A 10,902-nucleotide genomic window follows, 5' to 3' on the forward strand; every position below is an offset into this window, starting at 1 on the left:
AGGTTTGAACAAGGTGTGGGCGGGACAAGGACAAAAGGAAGGTCTGTGATAGGGTGGAAGACAGGAGAGATTGAATGACAGGAGAGTTAGTCTTCTAGGGCCAAAGGGAATTGTAATGGGGAGAGAAAAGAAACTAAGAAACAAAAAATGTGCCCAGAGCAGGTGTGCTGCTGTCTGAAAGCAGTTTCACATGGTCCATCTCTGACTCTCCCCTTCCCTTGCTTGACTTCCCTGTCTCCATTTCTGCTGACAGGCTGTCAACTAATATTCTTTAGAAGCCCACAGCTACCTTGACTACACTTCCTTACACCCTAGACCCTGGAAGGACTCCACTCCATTCTCCCAGTTCTTCCATCTCCGTCACATCTGTTCCAATGATGCTACTTCCTACCCCAGCGTTTCAGAGATGTCTTTTTCCCTCAGCTGAAATTTCCCCCACACTGCAATTGACATGGCCCTCGACCGTATCTGCCGCATTTCCTGCACTTCTGCTCTCGCCCCTTCCACTCCCCTCCCCCCCACCGAACCAAAATAGGGTTCCCTTTGTCCTCACCTTCCACCCCACCAGACTCTGTAATCAACAGATCATTTTCTGCCATTTCAATCACATCCAAAGTGATGCCACCACCAAACGCATCTTTCCCTCCTCTCCCCTGTCAGCATTCCGAAGGGACCATTCCCTCCATGATACCCTGATCCACTCCTCAGAGGTCTGATGAAAGGCCGTTCTAGCATAAAGGGTTAATGTGAATATGTAAATAAGACAGTTCACGTCATCTCGGGGAAGAGATGTAAGATCACATGACCATCATGATTGTGTTCTCTCTTGCAGCCTCGTGGCAAGCGTGAAGTCTCATTCTGAATGTAGTGATTCTTTGTGATGTTTTGAATAAAGTTGTTGTTAAACTCTACCTCAGAAGACTCCAACAATAGTCACTAGCAGCACCTTGAGCACGAGAACATTAGAGTCATCAGCCTGAAACTTTAACTCTGTTTCTCTCTCCACAGATGCGGGTCTGACCTGCTGTGTGCAGCGTTTTCTGTGTTGATTTCAGATTTCCAGCATCCGCTGTATTCTGCTTTTCAATTTCAGTCGAGGAGCCCTGAAAGGAGAACTTGGTATGTCGCCCTCATGAGTTTCTACCGAAGACTGTACCACAAGTTTAATAAGGCAATTCCAAACAGTATTTAAAAGCAAGGGTTCCAAGTATTCACCCCAAACTCACTCACTCACTCGCTTTTCCAGAACCGCCTCATCCTATTCAGGGAGTCAGAGCCTATCCCAACGCTCGCAGGGTACACCAAGGACAGGGCGCCAGTCCATCGCGGAGCACACACACACACACAATGGGGGACAATTTACCACAGCCGATCCACCTAGCCAGCACATCTTTGGGCGGTGGGAGGAAACTGGAGCACTCGGTAGAAACCCAGGTAGATACGGGGAGAACGGTGCAAACTCCACACAGACAGAAACCCAAGGTCAGGATCAAACCCGGCTTCCTGGGGCTGTGGGGCAGCAGCGCTAACCACTTATTCACCCAAACTGTTCCCAAATAATATAATTCCTCGGCTACAGTTCGGCGGTAACAACTGTCCCGATTTTACTTCCAAAAAGGTGGATTAAAATGTTCCATACCTATATGTTTCTGAATACCCTTGAACATTTTTTGTGATTTTTAAATTCTGTTGGCATTTTCTACCACACGCAGCTTTACGTAACAGTTCCTGTATATTTTGAACACAATTATACCACATTAGTGAAACGCAACTAATCACAATGTTCTTGGAACACATTTCAATTTCACTTCTTTCTTTCTGCAGTGCAGAACCTCAGGAAGAAGGATTTAACATGTCAGATTTTGCTGGGAACAGAAATCTGCCAGGAACATTTTTTTTTCAGACGCTTGGTGCAAGGAAGCAGCATTAACATCTCCACATGCATTTCCACTCAGAGCTGAGAAAAATGCTTCCTTTCTGCAGATTTTTGCAGGTGTACGAAGGATGTCTTGTTTTTTTTTATGTGATGGAAGTTAGCCCAGGGAATGAGTTCAAAACCCACAGGAGGAGTTGAAAATTTGAATTCATTTCAAAAAAAAAACTTTTAGAAATAAAAAAAACTGGTATCAGTAAAAGTGAGTGCGAAGCTGTAGGGTTGTGGCTCGTTGATGTCCCTTAGGGAAGAAAACATGGTCATCCTGACTGGGCTGGCCTGTTCTTGACTCCAGCCCCCAAATCAATGTGGTTACCCTTAACTGCCCTCCGAAGTGACCCAGCAAGTCACTCGGTCGTATCAAATCAGCAGCTCAAGAAGGCAGTCCTACACCATCTTCTCAGGATCACTAGTGATGGCCGATGAACACCAGCTTTGCGAGTCATATCCACGTGGTAAACGTTAATTAAAACTCTAAACCAAACTTTCTCCAAACAGGGCACGAGATTATTTCACTCGGTCTGCAAATCAAACACGTAAATTATAGAAGGAATTATTCTGCTATGAAAATACTGCTCCTTCTTGGTAACTGTATACAAATCATTGTTTTAGAAGTTGTTCTGGAACTGTCTCAATTATAAATTCCAGTGAATTAAGGGGATTCACCAACTAGATTCACTTTAATATTTGACTTGTGAGAATGAGCTGCATTTGTCAAATCCCAAGCTGTACTTTTGTACGTTAGAGAAAATGTTATTCCTGTCTTTCATTATGGTGCAATGTTAAAATTCAAACACTATTAAATTCCACCACTCTGCGTTAACGTCATGTACATGTGTAACTCCAATGCAAACAGATGAGCTCTGTAATAACTGATCAATGAATGTGCCACTGATACGAGACCATCACCATTTCGGCTTGGATTCAAGCACAGCCCAGGCTGATGGGCTGAATATCTCCTCTTGCTGCTGACAATAAGGATTCCATGTGAATTTCTGCTCCATATAGGAATGGGCGCAGCGTACAAAACTGCTCACTGACTATTACACCGAGGCCACAGGATAGCTGTTGTGACACGTATCCCGTTGGTTTGTGTTGGGGCCTATCTTCTGAGATTAGGGGTGAAGGGGTTCAGATGAGGTCAACCACAAGGTGAAGGCTTTAGCAATCGGTCCATCTCGCCTGAGCCTCATTTTATTGCTAGTTTGAAAAGATTCTGAATGTGTAAAAACTTTTACCCATTATTAATAGGTAACAAGTCCAGGTCTACGTATCCCAACTATGAATGGACAAGTGAAATTGTGCAGTAATGAATAAAACAGAATATTCTGGAAATGCTCAGCAGGTCAGACAGCATCTGTGGAGAGAAAGAGTTAACGTTAACGCTGTTTCTCTCCACAGATGCTGTCAAACGTGCTGGGTATTTCCAGCATTTTCTGTTTCTATTTCAAATTTCCAGCATCCACAGTATTTTGTTTCTGTAGTGTACGGAACTGGGTCATGTACATTTTAACCTTCATGAGTTCCAGATTAAAATCCACCCTTGCATCTATTCCACCTTTCTCCAAACCAGGCAGGAGATTATTTTACTTGGTCTACAGCTGTGAGCTTTCATACTGGTGCAATATTAAAATTCAAACACTGCTAAATTCCAAAACTCTGTGTTAACCTCACGTCCACATGTATCTCCAATGGAAACAGATTAGCTCTGTAATAACTGATCAATGTACACTTCAGTCAAGAATAACGGTGCCCAAAAAACCTATCTAGTATTGAATTTAAAATTGTATAGACTTCTAAAATAAAATGGAATAATGCTTGCCAGTGAAGCACATGTTCTGCCTCAGTAAGTGATACTTCAAAAGCAACTATGTGATCAGACAACACGCACTTCAGTTTTGTTCAGCAGACAAGATCAAGGCAGCAAAGCCGAGGGCTCACCATCATCTGGTGCTAGTCAACTGATTTGATGTGTGAATGACAGAGAGTAGCCTCTGTATCTGTTAAAGCGCTAGTGTGACTCAGGACTACTATCAGACTCCCCCATAATCAAAATTTCCCAAATCTACATAAGGGTGTAAAAAGGGCAAATATAAGACCATAAGACATAGGAGCAGGAATTAGGCCATTCGGCCCATCGAGTCTGCTCCGCCATTCAATCACGGCTGATAAGTTTTTCAACCCCATTCTCCCACCTTCACCCCGTAACCTTTGATCCCCTTACCAATCAAGCACCTATCTCAGTCTTAAATACACTCAATGACCTGGCCTCCACAGCCTTCTGTGGCAATGAATTCCATAGATTCACCACTCTCTGGCTAAAGAAGTTTCTCCTCATCTCTATTCTAAAAGGTCTTCCCTTTACTCTGAGGCTGTGCCCTCGGGTCCTAGTCTCTCCTACTAATGGAAACATCTTCCCCACATCCACTCTATCCAGGCCTTTCAGTATTCTGTAAGTTTCAATCAGATCCCCCCTCATCCTTCTAAACTCCATCGAGTATAGACCCAGAGTCCTCAAACGTTCCTCATATGTTAAGCCTTTCATTCCTGGGATCGTTCTCGTGAACCTCCTCTGGACCCTCTCCAGGGCCAGAACATCCTTCCTGAGATACGGGGCCCAAAATTGCTCACAATATTCTAAATGTGGTCTGACCAGAGCCTTATAAAGCCTCAGCAGCACATCCCTGCTTTTATATTCTAGTCCTCTCGAAATAAATACCAACATTGCATTTGCCTTCCTAACTACCAACTCAACCTGCAAGTTGACCTTAAGAGAATCCTGGACTAGGACTCCCAAATCCTTTTGCATTCCAGATTTCTGAATTCTCTCCCCATTTAGAAAAGTCTATGCCTTTATTCTTCCTACCAAGGTGCATGACCTCACACTTCCCCACGTTGTATTCCATCTGCCACTTCTTTGCCCATTCTCCTAACCTGTCCAAATCCTTCTGCAGCCTCCCCGCCTCCTCAATACTACCTGTCTCTCCACCTATCTTTGTATCATCGGCAAACTTAGCCAGGATGCCCTCAGTTCCTTCATCTAGATCATTAATGTATAAAGTGAAAGTTGTGGTCCCAACACTGACCCCTGCGGAACTCCGGAATATGAGTGATCTTTAATGGATCTTTCCCAGTCATAGTCACAATCAACTCCCAACAATGTACAAACAGCTCCGAAACATAATTAATTTTTAATGTGCATGCCTGGTGGGAACACCTACAGCGCAATACAACCCAGATATTCAAACCAATGCATCAAATGGAAGTCCAGTCTTTCTTATTACCAATAACTCTCCATTTGGAAACGGACCTGTTCTGTTACACACTGTGTTATCACATCCCAGTCTTCATTTTTTAAACTGACGGAGTTGGTTTTGGGGCCTTGCCTCAGTAGCACTGCCCATCGCACAATTACTTCATCCGCTGCTGAACGCCATAGCAAATTTTCTTTGCACTTTTACATATTTTAATGGGGATAATTATAAGGGATCAAGGAGAAAAGTGGATCACTGTGTTTGAAAATACACCACTGAGAAATACCAGCCTTGAATACTGAGTGCAAGTATTCTTATAGATCAATGCTTCCAGTCACGTAGCACCTCATTAAAAATGCGATTCTAGGATTCTACACTGGGACCAGCCTGACAGACAACCTTGCCCTGCACATTCCTTGATTCCCCATGTACAGGGGAAGCAGGATTTGAATTCAAACCCATGGTTTACCACACGCAGCAAGTTCTACCTAATCGCAGTAAACAAAAACTAGCCACCTCACCACAGAACAGGGCAGGGAAAGATCACAAAGAAAATCAATTCCGTCAATTCTCTCATGAATTCTGGTAACCTGGTCCAAAGCAGCATTAGCTGAAAATTGGAATAAATCATCTTCAGCTATCTCCTCTAGGGAGCAGTGTACTCTGCTTGGAGGGAAAAAAAGATACAAAGGCTTATCCTGTTATCTGGGTCATCTTCATATAGTTTAAATGTTGGAATGTCTGTAATTTTTAATGTTTAATTGCATATAAAGCCAATCATATACAGGACCTTCTTATTTTCTCTCTTCTTTCAAATTTCAACTAACACATTCCTGTCAGCTGCCGCCCTGTTCCTCCAGTGATTTACTTTCATCGTAACTCTCCTGACTTCAGCCATGGCTCTTGCTAGTGACTTTAAGTTTCCTCTTTATTTTGCCAGTCTGGCGGGCTGATTCCAATTTTAAAACACCGGTGGGAGCTTGGATCAGTACCAAGAAGCAAAGCCATCACTTAGCTACATCGCACTGGAAAAAAAAGAGCAGAGCAACCAGCACTAACACAGCATTGCTTGGCCTGTTGTCTTTGGTTCAATTGCTTCACAGGGAGCTAAACCAGGGGCAGGATATTGCTAACGGTTTAACAATTAAGTATTAATTGTATTCAGGTGGTGGGCATTAACTGAGGATACACGTGTACCCCGATATGTATAAGACAGCCCCTCCTTAAGGGGCTTTTCATTAATTAGTTGTTACTCAAAAGAGTATTTATAGGAGCAGACTGAAACTGGGGTTATTGGGTTTGGGGGCGCATGCTTGTAATGTGTATCACTGCAAATAAAGAGATTAGAAAGTGTGTCAAGATTAAGCTCAAATTCCATCCTTCACCTCCTGGCTTTCTTGAATAGAAGTTATATCCATTTATTAGACAAATTTTACTTTTATTCAAAACATTTCTAGTTTTATAAGCAAACAGGTACAAAACTCAATGTGACCAGAGTTTAAGCCCCAACCCCCCCACATATATACATCACAGGTTTTTCCCTACACTTGATGTAATCTCTTAGGGTCAATTTTTTCGAGGTGAACTAAAGGCTTCAGTTGTTCTGAAAAACTTTTCATGTCATCTGACACTGCATCCTGGCCAGGAGGTGCCACCACATTCAGCTCTACGAGGTATGACAATGATAACGGCTCGATGTTATCAATGTTACCAGGCAGCAGAATCCGAAAGATCTTGGACACCACAATCTTCATAATCCCTTTGCGGAAAACATGTCCCTTTACCACAAACTCATGGTCCATTCGAAAACCCATCTCTATCAGAAACTCGGCTAGGCCATCGGAAGTGGCAATGTCCACACAATTTCGTACCAGGGCGGATCGGTTCTTATCTCCAATTTCAGGCTGCCCGAGGTAACGGAGATGCCAGGGCACGCCAGGCTTGTCCACAGCACGTCGGGCCCTTAAAATAAACGGACTTCCTTGCTGGGCTTTTAGCAAAAAAACCATCTCATGATCTATAAAGGTTTCTGGCTCCATATTATCACAAAGCCCACGCAGTCGATGAAGGAGACTTTCCAGACTCTGGTCCAACACGCTCCCTGTATAAATCAGAATCAGTCATAATCGTTGAATAATAATGATTTTAACAAAATGACAATACTGAGGAAAAAGCTTGATAATAGCTTAACATTTTTGACAATGAAACTATTAATGTTGAAATTCTATTCCTGATATTCTAACAGTCACTTGGCAGTACAGAATTCGAATATTGCTGTAAAGAGACACGCATTGCTGAAACTTTTCTTCTTGCACTCATCAGGGAAAATGCTAGAATGCCAAATTTCAAAAGATCACACCAATGTATATTACATTGAAGAATTTATACCACATCCTTTTCTTCTGTAGTATACATTGTTGTGATTGTTTGAAATTTGACATTCTTGTTTGTCCTGATGAGTGCAAGATGAAAACCTTCAGCAACATGTCTCTCTTTTTAGCAATATTTTAGTCGTAATGTTTTGTTAGTTTTTGGAAAAAAAAAATAGGGATTTTTACTGTCAGGAAGATATTGTAATGTCCATAATGTTATTGCAATTTATTGTAAAATAGAGTAATAGTGGGATGTGTCTATGTGTGTGTGACTTAATTGAATTAAAGGCAGCTGGTCTGGGTGCTTTGATGCATTAGAAGATAAGCCAGGTTTGAAATGTTTAGTAGGTAAACATGGGGAAGGTTAGAATGTGAGGTATAAAGGGACATTTGCATTTTTAAATAAACCAGACTAGCTTGAAGTGAAAAGAGGGAGTGAAATATTACACCTAGCCAGGAGAAGTTAAGAAACAGGATGTTTATTTTTCCCAAAGTTTACTGGTAAAATTGGCACTATGATAGGTATTATTAGTAGAGAGGTAAAAGTCCAAAGACATAGTGAAATAATGGGAATTTGCATCAATGGGGAAATATGTATAAAGGAGAGAAGGCTGTATGTAAAGGCAGGCGGTCTAAGGTCTAACAAGCGTGAAAAGCCTTCAGCCTCTAAGCCTCAACTTGCTGTCTACAAGCAAGCTGAGAAAAGACTTATTTTGAATTCGACTGACCAGGGTATCCTGTGACTTTGCCTGGGTCTTTTAAAATCTATGTCTTTTACTGTTGCCTTAATGGAAGTGAAACTGGGACTCAGATTAATTAGAGGATTTAGAAGTTATTATAGTAGTAATTGGTCGACATATGTATGTGCTTAAAATCATTTTTCTTATGAATAAATGTTTAATCTAGTTTTGTAAAAACCTATAAGGCTCAGTTGCCTTATTGTTACTGAATTCAAAGCCCGCATCTCAAAACATACAAATTGCAAAAAATACTTGTGGCAGTTGTCTCAAGTTTCCCGCTGGGATTTGAACAACTCAGCATTAGCCATCGGCTGTGCCAGAACAGTTACCATTATTTTTAAAACAACGATCAGAACAGAACTAATGACTAAGTAAAACCACATCAGAATATTCTCTGCAGCAAGATCCCAGCTCTGTACTCAGCTGAACTAGTATCAAGGGCACTAGAATTGACCTCAAAAATTCTGGTTAAAGAGAAGAAAATCAGCCTGGTTTCCCACTCTAGCTCACTTTCAAATGGTCTCTGCTGGGTGCCAAGGATAGGAACATGTCAAGCTGTTACTGGAAGACATCCGTACAACCATATCTTCAGGTTAAATGGAGGGAAGAAAACTGGCAGAGCAATAACAAAATATAGAAAACACCTGTTACTCTGCCGAAAAAAGTGAAGCATCTTATATCCTAGCCCAGTCCGGACTATCTGCAGTTCCCCAGCAGCACACAGTTATAGCGACAAACTACAACTGAATATGATCCAATGAGGGGCAGGACTGACTGGGATGAATGTTTACTGTTCCTGCCAATTACTCAATCACTTTTTTTAGCTATAAGCCAAAGCACAGTCATTTATCTACTTAAACCACTTAATATAAAATTAACAGGGCCATATTTCATACCTTGCAGAATATATTCCATCATATTGATGGTTCCACCAATGACGGGTAGCACGGTTACAGGAGGGGCCTCCATTTTGACAAGTCTCCAGCAAATCGAACTGAAAAAAAAACGACTGTCAAGAGACTGGAATATTTGCAAACTGGACATTATTAAAGTTGAGGTTTCAATAACAACTTGTGTTTATACAGCAGTGATTATACAGAGCCTTTAACTTTGTAAAATATGCCAAGTCACTTCAGAGGAGCACAATCAGACAAAATCTGACACCGAGCCACATAATATGTTAGGGCAGGTGACCAAATGCTTAGGTCAAAGAGGTTGGCTTTAAACAGCATCTTAAAGGACAAGAGAGAGGTGGAGAGGGTTAGGGAGGGAATTCCAGAGTTTGGGGCCCAAGGCAGCTGAAGGCATGGCTGCCAATGGCGCAGCAGAGAAATTGGAGATATGCAAAGTCAGTTAGAGATATGCAGATATGTTGGAAGATTGTAGGACTGGTGAAGATTAGAGATAAGGGGAGGCGAGGCCATGAAGGGATGTGAATGTGAGGATCAGAATTTTAAAACTGGTGTGTTGCTGGACTGAGAGCCAATGTACATCAGCAAGCACAGGGGCGATGGGTGAATGTGACTTGGTGCCATATTAGGATATAGGCAGCAGAGTTTTAGATGAGCTGAAGTTTATAAGTTTATGGAGGTCAACTATGGGAGGCCAGCCAGGAAAACTTTGGAATAGTCAAGTCTGGAGATAAAGACATGGCTGAGCGCCAAGACAGGGGTGGATATGCGTAATATTGGAGTGGCAGTGTGTGGTCTTAGTGCTGGATATGGTGGGGTCAGAACACAGTTCAAACGTGGGAGTTCCAGGAAAAATAGACACAGGTTTAAGAGGCAAAACAAAGCCAAGGACTTGAAAAGAATGCAAGGTTGGAGATGGAACAGTAATTTGCAGGATGAGGGGTCAAGGGTGGGACTTTTGAGAAGAGGGGTGGCAACAGCAGCTTTGAAAGTAAGGGGTTCAGTACCTGAACAGTCTTTAAAATAGGGATCAACATGGGAAACAGGAAGGGAAATTGGGAGGTCAGTGGCTTAATAGGTACAAGGTGTACAGTGCAGGAAATGGGTCTCACAGACAAGATCTGGGTGGACATGTTAGAGGGACATGTGAGCTATGGTCTGGAAGTTAAAGGGACAGAGAGGATGTGGCAGAGGCAGCTGAACGGGTGGGTCTTTCTCTCAAGTGACCCTGAAGGGCCATGAGCTCCTCATACTTGTTGCTGGGGGAGGGTGAGAGAGAGGGAGGGGAGGGTGAGGGTGAGGGTGAGGGAGGGAGGGTGAGGGTGGGAGGGTGAGGGTGAGGGAGGGAGGGGAGGGTGAGGGAGGGAGGGGAGGGTGAGGGAGGGAGAGGGAGGGTGAGGGTGAGGGAGGGGAGGGTGAGGGTGAGAGAGGGAGGGGAGGGTGAGGGTGAGGGTGAGGGAGGGAGGGGAGGGGAGGGTGAGGGAGAGAGAGGGAGGGTGAGGGTGAGGGAGGGAGGGGAGGGTGAGGGAGGGAGGGGAGGGTGAGGGAGGGAGAGGGAGGGTGAGGGTGAGGGAGGGGAGGGTGAGGGAGAGAGAGGGAGGGGAGGGTGAGGGAGAGAGAGGGAGGGGAGGGTGAGGGAGAGAGAGGGAGGGGAGGGTGAGGGAGAGAGAGGGAGGGGAGGGTGAGGGTGAG

The 10,902-nt window shown here is 43.4% G+C and overlaps 2 protein-coding genes across 4 annotated transcripts in view; both read right to left on the reverse strand.

Annotated features, from left to right (window-relative positions):
* Positions 1 to 10,902, reverse strand: part of cd164l2 (CD164 sialomucin-like 2) — a 405,638-nt gene that overhangs the window by 132,760 nt on the left and 261,976 nt on the right. The gene's annotated exons all lie outside the window — the stretch shown is intronic.
* Positions 6,605 to 9,448, reverse strand: med18 (mediator of RNA polymerase II transcription, subunit 18 homolog (yeast)). Its single transcript, XM_078567434.1, has 2 exons — positions 9,196 to 9,448; positions 6,605 to 7,288 (listed from the first exon to the last, which is right to left on the reverse strand). Exons 1-2 carry the CDS (start codon positions 9,341 to 9,343, stop codon positions 6,729 to 6,731), a joined length of 708 nt encoding a protein of 235 aa, XP_078423560.1. The 5' UTR covers positions 9,344 to 9,448; the 3' UTR covers positions 6,605 to 6,728.

This window comes from Cetorhinus maximus, chromosome 21, assembly GCF_964194155.1.
Source record: "Cetorhinus maximus chromosome 21, sCetMax3.hap1.1, whole genome shotgun sequence".
In the NCBI taxonomy this organism is placed as follows: Eukaryota; Metazoa; Chordata; class Chondrichthyes; order Lamniformes; family Cetorhinidae; genus Cetorhinus; species Cetorhinus maximus.

Coding starts and splice junctions, on each gene's coding strand:
- med18 (XM_078567434.1), bottom strand. CDS start 9,343: ATGTCCAGTTTGCAAATATTCCAGTCTCTTGACAGTCGTTTTTTTTTC. Junction 7,289..9,195: donor GATGGAATATATTCTGCAAG/GTATGAAATATG, acceptor TGATTTATACAG/GGAGCGTGTTGGACCAGAGT.